Raw genomic sequence first — 14,658 nt, 5'->3', positions numbered from 1 at the left:
CCATGTGGTTTGAAATATAAGTGGTGGGTTAACTACAGCCTTAAAACCTACTGTCCTGGAGAATATCACCCTTATTAGATTATCATATAGTACAGCCATGGAAAATCATTTTATTCATAAGCATTATATAATTTGCTGCAGCCTGGAGATATTTATATTTGTTGTAGCTGGTAATATACTGACCAATCAATAATGCATAGTCATTATGACAGAAAACATTTGTGATGTTTTCATGATTTGTTCTCGTGGTCATGGACGTGGTTTCTGAGGTGTCCCTGTGCCTTTAAGGGTACGGCTGGTTTGTCAGTGGTGAATGGAGTGTCAGTTTTCAGCTCTAACTCCTCCTCATATGCTAATGAGGGGGCCTCTTCCTTCCACTTCATTTCAGCTAACCAAGTACACTTACAGCCCCTTTCTTACCCCTAGGTCAAAGGGGCTATTTTTCCTCAAGACAAAAAACAAACCTTGTGGAAATTTAACAAGCAGAATCTTTAAAGCGTAAGAATGGATCGGCATCCCGAAAACAAGGCTTGAGTTTCTGGATGTATCCGTCGGTCATGCAGATTCCATGTGAATCAACAAGTAAATGAGTGGAGCACAGCAGCACTGAAACTTTCTGGACAGGGACGCCAAGACTTGCGGCAGCACACCAGACGAGCAGAAAACTTTTCGGAGGAGATATCTGCTTTTGCAGAGGTGCCAGATCGAGACGCTCGTATGGATTTCGAAGGATGACTTTTTACTTGCTCTGTCTTTCAAAGCGCGTAGAGTCCAAACTACCTCCTAAAGACGCACAAGAACACAGAGGCACAACTCCGTATGGTGCCTAAACTAGTAAATACAAGCTTACGGTGTTCTGCGCGAAGTGCGTAATTAGAAAGTCATAGCTAGGCCTTCATCGGTGTTAATTTTGTGATTTAAAATGATCGTGTGTGGAATTTTTAATCTGTAGGTTTGGGATACCGATTTTTGGAGCTTTTCCATACGGATCATAACATTTCGAGAACTCCATATAAAGGTTCGGATTGTCCCATTTCAAAATGCCACAGCTTAATGGTGGTGGAGGAGATGATCTCGGGGCAAATGACGAACTTATATCATTTAAAGACGAGGGCGAACAGGAGGAGAAAATATCTGAAAATGTATCGTCGGAGAGGGACTTGGACGACGTGAAGTCGTCTCTTGTGAATGAGTCTGAAAACACCAGCAGCTCATCTGATTCCGAGGTAAGATTCTTGTAGGAACAAGTTTTTAAGATTTAACATCACCCTGTTCTCCAGAAATATTAGAAATCCGATTGTATAGTGGTATCATAATGTTCCGTTGTTTTGTGTGCATCAGCAAACGGACAGGCGCCCACTGCTCAGACCAGAGCTAGAAAGTTACGAGAAACACAGAGAGTACTTGGCAGAAGGTAATACTCTTACTATGATCACTTGTTACATTTAGTTCCGTGTTGTGCCTTAACTTATCTGTCTCACCTTACTATTAATCTGTTTACTCTATAGCTTTGAGAAGACAGCAAGATGGAGGCTTTTTTAAGGGCCACCCTTACCATGGCTATCCGTTTTTAATGATCCCAGACCTCACCAATCCATACATTTCCAACGGATCCCTGTCACCAAGTGCAAGGACGGTGAGTGTCGGTTATTACTGTCATTTTCTAACTCAGTTACAGTCCAGCGATTTTAAGTGGATATTTACAGCTGCTGTCAGACATGCTCTTCAGCCACGCGATAAAAAGTTGTCAATGTAGCGCCAAGCTGTGCGCCATATTCCCTTCAAGTGGCCTCTTAGGAGCAGTCCTTTGTTTCTTCGAGGTGACATAAACCTCAACGCGACATGCTGTTGTTTTTGAGTTGGTAGGCGCCAACATTTGGACAAAGTGTAAACGAAAATGGACATAATATATTTTGGAGAGGTTTAAAGACCAATGGTCCCCAGGTCACTTGTTGAAATATGCACATGTCTCGTATCGCATTACTGCTGTTTGTTTTTAAAGTTATCATAGAGAAGTTTTTGTCTGACTGTTTCTCTCGCTGAAGTCAAAATAGGTGTTAAGCACGAGTGTTTCCTACAACGTCCCATGCAGCCACAATTAACAATCCCCTATTATTGTGATAACAAGACGAATAGGCCTAGCCTTGCGCTGGTGACAAGTCCAGACAGATATGATTCATCCATCCTGTGGAAACTGGAATGCGTCTAGTAGGCTTTTGTTTCTGCGCGCTACAATGTTGCTCCTTGTGAGGATGATTGCAGTGTTGTGAATTATCACGTTTCAGTGGGTAGATTGACTCCGTCTAAAGTAGTGAGGAGGTCTTGGTATTGATTTTCAATTAAGCTGTAATGCTCTGATAAGACAATGTGTCCGTTTCCAGACCAACATTCCCTGGGATTAACACACTCGAGGTTTTGATAATAAGCATTGTTATTGTTTCAGAAACTCTTGACCAAACTGATTTCTGTAGGCTACGTGTTTGCTTAGATGAGTGGTATTTGCAATGTAATGCCTCATTTGAAAACCACAAATGATTTATGCCCAGCATTCTGGCTCCACACTCACCAGTTATCCCGAGGCCCATTGTTGGTCCTGATTGGGAGTGAACTGCTTTATTGCTCTCAAGGTCAGACATCTGTGCTACAGTGACAGTGCAAACTATATTCAGCGTGCATTGATTTTACATTTTCCTCATGGAATATAGGTCCACAGATGCTGCATTCTTAACCAATCTTGACCACTGAAATTATTCTTTTTTTGCTAACTTGGTTGTGTTAAAATGGGCATTTCTGTAAGAGGAAAAAGTTCACAGGGTGATTGAATGCAACTGCTTGATAAGCGTAGGAATGCTACTATATTTGCGAAGCATTCATTAGTGTAGATGATGCATAGAGGTTAAGGGTTTGTTACAGTCTTTATACTAAACACTGGTTATTGAGCAAAATGGGAAGCTATAGCAGTAACTCTTCACTATTGTATTTGTAGCATTAGCTCAGAAATGGTTGGCAGTGTAAAAGCCTCGCAGGGTGAGATTACAGATCGGAGAATAAGTTGGCCTACTGAAACCCTTAGCAAGGTGATTGCTTTCTACTTGGCCCTCTACAACCCCGGCTCTGATGTCAGGGAAAGCCAGAAGCACCAACATAAACCACGTCTTCCTCATTGTACAATGGAAAGGTTGTGTACATTTAAACATTTGAGCGAGCGAGTTCTTGAAGCGTCACTTGGTCTTCTCGTGAGGTAAACATGCAATGCTACTGAACCATAACAAAAAAATGTTTATAGTACTCCTTGGCACTCAATACAGAACATAAACATAACCTGCAGTTGAAAAGGTTTCTCCAGGTCTTGTCTGTTTCCCCCCGTTGGTAGCCAGAGTTGAAAACAGTAAAGTGCTGATAGTGTCATCAGCCTCCTCGCATAGTAACAGTAACAGTGATACTGGCACGCCTTTGACTGACAGGAGATAAAACCATACCAAATATTTTTGAAACACCATGTGTCGATTTATTCAGCTATTACACCACGTACAGTAGCCTGCTGGTCAAAGAGCATGGGTCTCCTGATATTTTTATAATGCTAGCCATAACCCCAGGTTATGGTAATAACTGCTGAGGGAGTCCTTTCGCTCTCTCACTGTCCTCTTTTAGCACATGCAGATCCAGCAATTTTTTACTTCTGCATCTCACTCCGTTTCATCTATTTTTGACCGATAAAGCGCCGTGGGGACCTGTTTTACTGAGATTTTTTGAAAGCATAATCTTGGGAGTGGCATGCTCCTTCATATAAGTTTCCAAATGAGCAACAAAAAAATTCCCCAACTGTTTTGTGAGAATCTGTCTAATGCTGTTAAGGGCACATCGATGTGCAAAAAAAGCTGTTGTCAAAGTGTTGAGGGAGGTGGCCTCATGCATTCATTGCTTTACGACATTAGTTAGCAGACATGATGACTTTTCATTGCATATCACCATGACCACTATAGGCTTCTTAATTGCTATGGTTTCACAGCTTACAAAGTTGCTGAGCAACACACAGGGATGGGCCTCAAAATACAAATACAAGAAGGCACGTTTGAATGTTCTGAAGAAAGCTTAGCAGGGATTAGTATGTGCAATTTGTAAAACTTCAGTTTAGTCACAATTTGTCCTGTGAAATGACTTTAAGCGAAATAGCCTTAGATATTTGCCCTCATCTGGTGAAGTAACGTTTGTTTGGCCTTTCATTCACCTTTGTTTTGTTATGAACAGTTTGTTTCAGCAAGGAGCCAAGCATTAACTGTCATAATCTTGCGATGTTATTGGAATGAAGTGCTCTGATTGGAATGAGTGGCTTCAGTGACAGTGAAATGAAGAGCGATTGCATATAATTCTGTTGGAACATGTAGTTGTTCTTTGGCTCACGACTCGCTCTCTCTCTCTCTCTCTCTCTCTCTCTCTCTCTCTCTCTCCACTCATTCTTCAGTCCTCCTCCCTCACCTCCCTCTGTCACCCCTCTCTCTCTCTCTCTCTCTCTCTCTCTCCAACTCCAACTCCATACACTGCTATGGTATTTTAAGACCTCCGAGACAATATAAAGTAAACAGCGGAATTGTCCTGCGTACTAGAGGGCCTCATTTTACATAAACAAACAGTGCTCAGGAGAGCGGTCCTGTCAACAGGCCGGGCCTTTTCCACACACTCAGCACTCGGAGAAGGGTGGGGTGGAGAGAGGCAGGGAGGGAGGGAGTGCCCCCCCTCCACCTCAGCCACAGAGGGGACATTGTCCAGGCCTTTAAGTTAGGGCAACATTCCCGCACTGCAAGACGGTAAAGGAAACCTAAAAGCCAGTGCATGAATGTTTGTACAAATGACCAAGTAAACATAGCTTTACATTTTTATCCAGGTTTAATGTGTTATGGGAAGGGATTTTTTGCCTGTAAGGCTAAACTCAACAAATCCAAATTAATTTGAAGACATTTGCCCTTCTTTTTTATTTTTTTTATCTTTTTTATTTTTTTATTTTAACACCATTTAGCCATTGATGCCCTTAATTCCACATCTGGTTAGCCAGCTATGGTGTATGCACATAGGGAACATATGCAGAGAAGATAGGGAAAGATAGAAAGACAACACTGATGCCCTAAATTGTTTTTTTCATATTCTATCATCATGTTAGATGGAGATTTATGTGCATCTCCATGGTTTAATTAGAAACACAAGCGCAAGTTAATATTGCAAACCATATTTTCTGTTGCGTCACTGCAGACATTTTACTGTGGAATGTTTTTTTCTTAATCCTTTGTGAGTCTTAAAAACAACTTGATTGATTAGCTTTCAGTGTACTGCCTCAGTGTACCCACAGTGGATATAAAAGAACTGGACAACGTTGGTAGATTGTGGTTGTGTTTCGAAGTTTGATAAGATTTGGTGGTCAGAATCGATGAGGGAAAGGAGAAAACTTCATCTTGGAAATCGCGCTACCCTGAAGCATGGTACTACTGTAGTTTGTGTAGGTAGAGTTCCTGCAGAATTGCATGGCGAGACCCACTATTGTTCAACAGCACACTAATGTTAAATTAGCTGAACGTTTGACCTCAGATTTGCTTCATTAAAAGATTCAAAAGAGAAGTGACAAAACAATCCATCATGGTGGGTTGTAGATCCATGGAGGAATTTGAAAGGCTCTATTTTGTGGCTTGGCTTAGTTTTGATCCCTGCATTCGCTTGTCATACCCAAGACTGTGAACTCAAAGCAACACTCCTCATGCAGAAAAAAAACACACACACACACACACTCGCACACAAATCTGGAATGGGATATAAGTAAATGTTTGTTGTAGGGAGCAAACTTCTGTGAGTGCGTTTGCAGAATGGTTCAGCGGTTGGCAGCATTGTAAGGAACATGGCTGTGTTTTCTTTAGAGGAAAGCTGACTGGAGCCTCGCTGAAGTCTCTGTGTTAGTTCAGCCCCCACGTGTGAATGAGGGCCGAGCCTCTGACCTCATTCTCTATTGATAAGGCTTTTTGTGTTGGCAGATGATCGAGATGGGGCTGGGCCTCCTCCACTGTTTTTCTGCACAAGTGTTTTTTTTTTTCTCTTCTCTTCGTCTTTCCGTCTTCATGTGTGGTTGCATGTGTATTGGTGCTGTTTATCATTCCCCTCCAGAGAACATGGCAACACTTGGCGTTCGAAGCCACATACTGACTTCATGCATCAATCCATACTAATAAAACCTGATTGTGCAGGGGATAAAGTGGAGTTGGAGGGTGAGAAGGGGGGAGTGGTGGGGGGGGGGGGGGTGAATGGGGCTTCAGGCTTCATCAGTCTGGTATTTTTAACAGCTGTTTTCAGTTATAGCCTCACAGTCAGAGCTTCCTGGGGCCTCTGGAGGGGGTGGGTGGGTGGGGGGGGGGCTTTGGGTTGGGGGTGTGGGTGCGGGTGTGTGGGAAAAAGTGGAGCAGGACGCTTGGAGGGAGGGGGGAGTGGAGGGCGGGAGTGGAGGGGAAGGAGGGTGAGTGGGCGATCGGAGGGGGTGAGGGGTGGGGGTAGGGGTGGCAGTGGGGGTGGGTTGACGTTGTAGGTGCCAGGTGGGCAAGGGATGGGCAAGTGTCCATCAGCAGATGTTTTTTGTCTGCTTGGCGGCCCTCCAGTCCGCAAAGCCTGTGCCACCGTTATCTCGTCTGCACCTCTTGTGCCCTGACAAAGATGGGCTCTGTCTTCTGCCTCGCCATGCCATGCCAAGTCGAGAAAGGGCTGAAGGACACCTGATATCATCAGACATAATCAAGATTTTCTTGTTGAGAGAGACTTGAGCTCACCAATCGTCAGCTTGTACTGACAATCAAGATATTCTTTTATTATTCTTTGAGAGTGAGTAAGGCCAAAGAGCGCGAACCTGCCAACTCGACATGCAGATTCTTTCAGGGTGATTGTTCTTCCTCGTCTTTTCAAGTTAAATGGAGCTATACTTGTTTTCAGCCGGCCCTGCCAGTGAAATGCCCCGAGTCTGATAAAGACAGCGAGGAGTGTTTCCTCCTGCATGCGGGTGGATGCTAGATGATCCTATTTAACCAGCTTCCCCTCGGCTACTGTTGGGACTTTCAGACCTCGTCTGTCTCTCTTTGTGACGATAATGTGAAAGGACTGGCCCTGCTCACTGCACCTTGAGATATCCAAACAAAACAGAACAAAAAAGCTGAAGGTTTGCTTTGTGGCCTGCTCTCACTTTGTCTTCACCCACTCTGTGTGTGTTCTGCTAAAGAACTTACAATATGGCAGCTGGCTTAAACTTATCTGGCCTTATTTACTTTCTAACATTTAGGGGTTTTTTTGTTGTTGTTGTTGTTGTTAAAAATAAGCCTTAAATTTGTTCAGTGAAATCTGATTTGCTGAAAAAATGCACAGCCTCCTATTTCCGTCTTGGATTTCTATTTTTACTACCGGCCTTGTAAGCATTGTCTAGGACACTGCGGAGCAGCACAACAACTTGCTGTTTTTTTGCTGTTCGAGAACGTGAACATAGATGCGTGACATGCACCGAGTCCCTCCTCATAACCCCCGCAGCCGTTCCGTTCCGTTTTTTTTTTTTTTTTGTGACGTTATTGACATGTTGTGTGCCTGGTGGTGGGCCGATCAGGCCCGGGCACTGTCTTAAGAGGCCAGCAGTGGAGAGCCCCTCTTTGTGGGGGCAGGATCTGGGGGTGGGCTGGCCGTCCCGGTTCTCATGTGAAATGAGGGACGTTCTATAGTGACTCTTGGCCGAGGCGACAGGGAGTGTATGGGAGTGAGCATGAAAGGGGCCTTTCAGCGGTTCAGTATAGCCTGAAAGGCCCAACAAAAGCCTGGAGGGTGGTGACGGAGGGCAGCGCCGCTTGGCCCAGAGAATACTTCCCTTTTCGCTCCGCCAATCTCCTAATCCCCTCCATTTAGGATCGTTTCAGATACTGTAAAACATTCGTAATGAGCCATGCCAAATGTAAAGATCCTCGCGTTCAGAAAAAAAACCCCTCAAGGCCCCACCTCTCGTTGTTTCTTTAGCTTGAGAAGTGATTTAGAAATGTCATTCGTCACCATTCTCGAGTTTTGTGTTTATTTTTTTTTAAGGGTTTTTTTTTCATTGTGACCCGTTTTTTTTAGACATTGTTGCAGAAACAGGTTTGACAAGCACCACTCAGTTAGGACTGAGGGGGACACCTCAGAGCATTGTTTCAGACTCGGGGTGAAAGGTTAGGGTTCAGGGCCTGTTGACGTGACTCACAGATGAGTGGGCACCAAAGCTTCTGGATTCTTGGAGGGGGGTCATCGCAGTCTCTCTCTCTCTCTCTCTCTCTTGCGGGTTGGTGGCTTTTTCCCAGCTCCCCCTGTACGAGTTCTCCATTAGGGCTGACTCTAAGCTGTCAGACAGCTTGCACAAAACAGACGCAACCCCCCCCCCCTTCTCCATCCTTCCACACACACACACACACACACACACACACACACACACACATGTACACACACACTCACACTCACAGAGCCTCTCCCTGGTCCCTCACAGAAAGTGCGTTCGAAGGCGTAATGATTAATTAGAAAAGAGGAACAAAAAAAAAAGCAAAACAGGGAAAAAACGCTCCAGTTTTCCCCTTAACAGACTTTCATTCACTGGCCTGAGTCCTGTACATTCAGATTGGTGAAGTGGAAGTGACATAACTGCTGGCACAAAAGCTCGGCCAGCATGATTGGTCAGGAGCACGGCATTGTGTGTCATCGGGGGGCCTGTCCTGCCTCAGACAGCACTGGGAGAAGCCCTTATTTTGACCACCGATGGAGCCGCGCATTTGGAGACTCTGAGCGATTCTATTGTCACATGATGTGTATTCAGCGGAAAAGTAGGCCTTGTGTTGTAGTGTAGCTCTGTTTTTTCCTCTTTTTTTTAACCCCCCCCACCCCACCCACCCCCCTCCACCCCTTACTCAACTCTCCACCCGAGTTTAGTGCGAGTGTATTTCTTATCCAGCTGGGTCGTGTCGGTCAAGGCATGAAGCACCCCTCCCCGTTCACAGCTGCAGCCGTGGCCCAGAGGCGCAGTGGAGGCCTTGTGAAAACCCCCAGAGCTCTTCCCCATTTCTCCAGATGAGTGCTTCATTGTGATGGACTGAGCAGGAGAGAGGGCCCTTTTCCCCTTGCAGGGGGAGTGGGGCTGTTCACATTTTTTTTGTCCTCCCTGCCTCTCACATCGACATTTCATTTCATTTCATTTTTTGTTTTTTTACTCTGGATGTGCCTGAAGAAACAGAACTCTCCTTGTTTTTTTAAAGACGTTGATATCAGTCTTTTTCCCTCCCCTTCTCTTTTGCAAATACGCAGTTCTGGGAAGAAACAGCCTAGTTTGATAAAATATTCATGTTTTCAATTTGCAGCGGTGGCGCCAGTGTACATGTTGTTTAAGTTTGACACATCTTGTAAACAATTGTAAACAAATTCTCTGCAGAGCTGGATATCTGAAAGGAGCTCAGTTTGTCAGGACCACGGTACTGTCTATTCTGACACGGTTCCCCTCTTCTGCCCCAACCTTGTGAAAACCGCAATCACAGTCCAGGCCACACTGCTCTTAACTATGCTCATCTGCTGAGCCCCAACTTCCAGCTGCAAGCAGTCAAATCTGGGTTGTGTTAGCCCCATACGCTGTGATTTATAAATTGTTTCTCAGACCATAAATTCCCACAATAATTGCACTCCAAGTCCCCCCCCCCCATTTCTCTGCCTTTCTCTCACCCCCATGTACTCACACACTCACACTCTCCTCTCTCTCTCTCTCTCTCCCTCCATCTCTCCCTCTCTCTCCACCCCCCACCCCCCCTCTTCTCCCCACGTCTTTTACTCATCAGCTCCTTGTGCAGTCAAACATGCACAACCTCATACTCACACTTGCGTCCTCACTTTTAACAGTGCTGGGGCTGACACTAATTGTTTGCAGGAGGGAACTGGTTTGACGAGGTGGTTGTTCTTTTCTTTTTTTCTCCCCTCCCCATATTGTCAGCGTGGGGGGATCCAGGGTGTAGCTGCTATGTTGCAATACATCATAGGTATATACAAGAGAAATCTGTTTGAGATCCTTGTGTGTTTTGGATGTAGTGGTTTCTGGTTTTTCCGTTTGAGTGACATTTCATGGGAGTGACATTTCAGTCCTTGTACCACAGGGTGCCGTTGGACAGTGACACGAAACTGCGGGTCAAATTCTTCTCATTCTTTTTTAAAACAGATAAGCAGAAGTGTATAAAGATAACCAGATTCCTCTCTGGGTTGTGCGCATTGACGCAACATAGAGTATTTCCATGTTGTTGACCTATGACAATTATTTGAATCAAAATATTTATGTCAATAAATCTTTTTAATCTTTTAAGTTTCAAATCTGGAACATTGCTTGTATACATTGTTCTTTCCCACTCCGGTCACTTTAAAGTACCCTCTCATATTACTGCTAGTGTAAACTAAGAATCCCTTGAAAGAACGTGATTTTGCTAATCTTTGTGCTCTCTTAATAGCTTTCCTTTCCTTGGCAATACTGTTTGCAATCCTTCACTATTGTTTAGTGTTCTCTTGCAAATGTGTTGCAGGTCCTCATAATCACTTTTAACCAAAACTGGCCCGCATTCGGAGGAGTTATTCATTTCTGGTTTCAGAGCCGTGTAGACACCAGGAAGAGAATTATTCCTGTATTCAGTGGACGTCTAGTATCATCTTTAATTTGAGCGGACATTTCAGACGTACTGTATGTTGATGAGTATTCAGTGTGTTGGAATTAACGTCCATGTCTCCTCTCCGCTGTGCTGTCCTCTTACCCTTCTGGACCAACTGTGGTCTGTCATGGCTGTTTTGTGCCTGCATCAGGCTGTAATGGAAAAACGATAAACCAAAACGCTGTCATAAGGCTGGGCCAAATCCAGTAGTCTCCGAAAAGGTCACGGGAGTCCTACTGATGTGTCCTGTAGTGTTCTCCCTTTAACCCCTCAGCTAGGGTTGGGAGTGCAGCGTTCGGGGTGTTGCAGTCGTCAGTTAGGCTTGTTTTATATGCTATTAGGGGACTGCACAGGGGGGTTCAGGGGTGTGTGTGTGTGTGTGTGTGTGTGTGTGTGTGTGAGAGAGCATGTGTGCGTGTGAGTTTGTGTGTGCGTATGTTTCTCTGTGTGTGTGTGTGTGTGGGTTGGGGTGTCTACAGAACACAATAAGCCCTTTGTTTTCATTATGCTTTGCATTAGTATGAGGCTTTCTGTTGTTTCCTTGTCTTCTTAAAAAGTGCCTTTTCACCATAAAAATGTGGTCTTTATGCACGTGCTTAAATTATTTTTTGAAAGATGACATTTTTTTTAATTTTTTTTTTATCACATCCCATACCAGACCATTGTTACATTCACAGCCACAAATGACAAAAAAGGCAAAGCCTCATTTAAAAAAGCCATGCTATTTTTAATTTTTTTTTTTAAAGATGCAAGAGTAGAAAGCCATTGTGAAGTTTTGTGAATTGGTAGACTGATGAAGTTTGTACATTTCAGGTCTGAGGCTGAGGAGGTATGTGCCTATGCGATGCGTAGTTAACCTATGCACAGCTCTCTGTTTCAGAGCTGTAACCAGATACCAAAATACTGGAAACCGCATAACTGACTTGTAATTGACTTTAAGGAGGATGGCTGCATTTTCCTTGCACAGGAAAACAGAACTCTTTCCAGGCGCCTTATTACTTTCTTGTGGTCCTAATTATGTGTTCGGTTTTATTTGACCTACCGTTTTGTCTTGCTGCACAATAGCGCTCTTATTCTTAAATTCTCCCCCTTTCTCTCCCTTTCTATTGCTGTCTGTGTATGTGTGCATTGGTGTGTCCAATGTCCTCGGTCTGTCTAGAAGTGTATACATGAGAATAGATCATGTATTGAGGAGGATTAGTGACTCACTTATTTCTTTTAAAAGTGCTGTTAGGCTGTATTTATTTTCTCCATGATTGAATTTCTCTTTACAAATTGGATGCTATTGCACACAGAGTAAAGCCCTAAGGGCCTGTGCTTGTGGTGGTTAAACTCTAGACTAGAATCAGTACTGTAATTCTGTTTTACCAAAAGAAAATCTCTGCTTTGCCTCCTGGGATTTGGGGCTTTGGGCTTTTTTAACTGGGGGGTATTCTCCTCTCTCTCCTTTTCTGAAGACCTTTACATTACGAGCTATTTGCTGAATAAGAACGCGCCAAGGGGCCCTGCGCTCATCCTAAATGGGCCACAATGCCATGGAAACCCCTTGCTCTCGGGATGGCTGACCTTTGAACCAGTTCTTTTGCTGGGCTGTGAATGAAGGAGCCATGTTATCAGTGAGGTCACAATGGTATCCAAGGGAACTTGGGGGGGGGCGGGGTGGAGGTGGGGGGGAGAGAGAGAGAGAGAGACCGTCAGTCATGAGTCTCTCTCCTTTTGATAGTGAAACAGGGTCTTCTGTGAAGCCCAAAGGCTGGGAGTGAGGGCCACTTTAACACACAAATGCCTGTGAGTTTACCCTTCTCTTGCCGGCCAGAGACGCGGACGGCAGGAAGGGACACAGCCACGGCATTTACCACCACTCATCCCCCAAGTCCCCCCCGTCAACAGTGATTTATTTAGATGTCAGTCATTGATCATGCTCTAAGTGTGCCTTCCATGCAAGAGAAACCCATGCGTGGAACCTTCTCTCGCTCTCTCTCTCTCGCTCTCTCTCTCTCCCTTTCTCTGTAGAATAGGGTTCCTTTGTACTTTGTGGTCTTCTACTCTGAAGTTGCTGGTGAAACAAAGACTTACTTTTATGTTCTTTTGCTGCAACACGCAGTTAATCCCAGTATTCATCTGGCCGTTCTGACCACTTGGATCTTGGTCAGATGAACTCAGGATTTTCCTTCACTTTTACGGCTAATGTGATTATGTTTGTCAATAGGAGATTTGGGGGCATTTCATGGAGGCTTTACTTGTTGCCTCATTAAGACGGCCCTACTCGCTAATACCAGCATAACCCGTACAAGTGAACTCTCCCTTCAAAAAGCCTGACCTCTGATATACTGACATGCAGAGTGCTTTTGCCAGCTTTGTTATGTATGTGTGCGACGCTACACGCTCCTCATAAGGGCTGTTTTTGTTGTGTTGCACTCTGACTTCATTCGGCATCAACGCAAGTCGAAAAGAGTTCCTGCCCTCCCTCCTACCCCCCCTCCCTCTCCCTCCCTTTCTCTCTCTCTCTCTCTCTCTCTCCCCTGTGCTCTTTGCTGCCCAAGGCCAGGAATGCCGGCTCAGGAAAACTCCCCTGTCCCCCCTGTCCCCCCCCCCCCCCCCCATCATATTAATTTCCAATTAGCACAGCGACGGGTGTCGTTTGCCGAGGAATTGTTTACTTAATTATCGGAAACTCTCCCAGCGCTAAACAAACAATGGGCCTGAATGGGCGGCCTGCGGAGAGGGGAGGGCTGGAAACCACCAGTGGTCCATTGTGTCCGCCCCGCCGGCCCGCCTGAGAAAAGACCAGCGGAGAGAGAGGTGTCAGGCGCATAAATAAATGAGCCAGGTGAGGCAAGCCCCTCTCTGTGCCAGTCTGTTTGAGCGTGCCCCGTAGGCATACATGTAAGTAATCTCCAGGCCTTTGTGTGCCGCAAACTGCTCATGTGGTGTGGGGCGGGGTGGGGGGGGAGAGTCCTGAATCTCCATTGTGCTCTCTCCCTTGTGGTGGCAGAGCAGTCTGTATATCTTTTTGTGTTTGTTGTTGTTGTTAGGTGTGTGCGTGTGTGTGTGTGTGACTGTGTGTGTGTGTGTGAAAAGGGTGGTGGTAGCAGCGGTGGCGGTTGCGTAAAAAAAAAGGAATGGAATTGTGCAGGGTGGTTTTTAGGCTTATTGCGAGTGATTGATATGACCCACTTGGCTCCACCCGACGGCGCGGCCTTGAGAACTCGAGCTCGCTCAGAGGTGAGGCAGGTCGGTTAAAAGCCCAGTGGTGTGATGATAATGTCACACACACTCACTCATAAGCTGAGACTCGGGACTTCTCATTGTGGTTTTGTTTTCCCAGAGCAAGGGATGGTCCTTAGACAAGCCACGGCTGTGTGCAGATTTGTGAAGACATAATGGCTGATGATGATCGCCATACAGGTTCTGTCAGGGGCCATTGTGCGGTATTCTGAGTGGCGAACAAAGCCGGACCTGTTGGCTTTGCGTGTTTAACCGGAGATTCGGTATGTTCAGTATGCTGATGTAGTGATTCGATACGCGGCTGGGTTATCGCGACCGATTTTTGAGATTCCAGCGTTTCAGCGGAGCTGTGTGGGATCCTGACAGGTATTTAATCTCGCCACCGGCCTTGGAGCGGCTCCGTTTCCTTGACATTTTGCCGGGACGACCGCACAACTGCCTCCTCCCCGTGTTTAGAAATCATTATCTATCTCGAGCCACGAGCTTATCGCCTTGAAGAATTTCAATCAGCACCTGACTTAAATCTGCACTTCTCTGACCAGAGTTTTCTCTTTTTTTCCTCCCTCCCCCCTCCCCCCTTCCCTGGTATGTAGCACCTGTCAGTGAAGAATGCTGCTTCTAGTTTAGATGGCGATCGAGCTCGGGACATTTCCACCGAATTTCACCCCAAACAAATTTACATTTATTTAACGCATTTCTCATTTGCATCGTGAGCAAAAACAAGCGATGGTGG

At 45.3% G+C, this 14,658-nt stretch overlaps 1 protein-coding gene across 2 annotated transcripts in view; it reads left to right on the top strand.

Annotated features, from left to right (window-relative positions):
- Window positions 1-399: 399 nt before the first annotated feature.
- tcf7l1a (transcription factor 7 like 1a) overlaps window positions 400-14,658 on the top strand; it is a 29,007-nt gene continuing 14,748 nt past the window's right edge. For both annotated transcript variants that reach the window (XM_062554283.1, XM_062554282.1), the window contains exons 1-3: window positions 400-1,226; window positions 1,342-1,414; window positions 1,509-1,636. In XM_062554283.1, the coding sequence (XP_062410267.1) occupies window positions 1,041-1,226; window positions 1,342-1,414; window positions 1,509-1,636 (387 nt within the window). In that variant the 5' untranslated portion in view covers window positions 400-1,040. The remainder of the gene's footprint in view (window positions 1,227-1,341; window positions 1,415-1,508; window positions 1,637-14,658) is intronic.

Source organism: Sardina pilchardus, chromosome 14, assembly GCF_963854185.1.
Source record: "Sardina pilchardus chromosome 14, fSarPil1.1, whole genome shotgun sequence".
NCBI classification, from domain to species: Eukaryota; Metazoa; Chordata; class Actinopteri; order Clupeiformes; family Clupeidae; genus Sardina; species Sardina pilchardus.
This window is presented reverse-complemented; position numbering and strand designations above follow the sequence as displayed.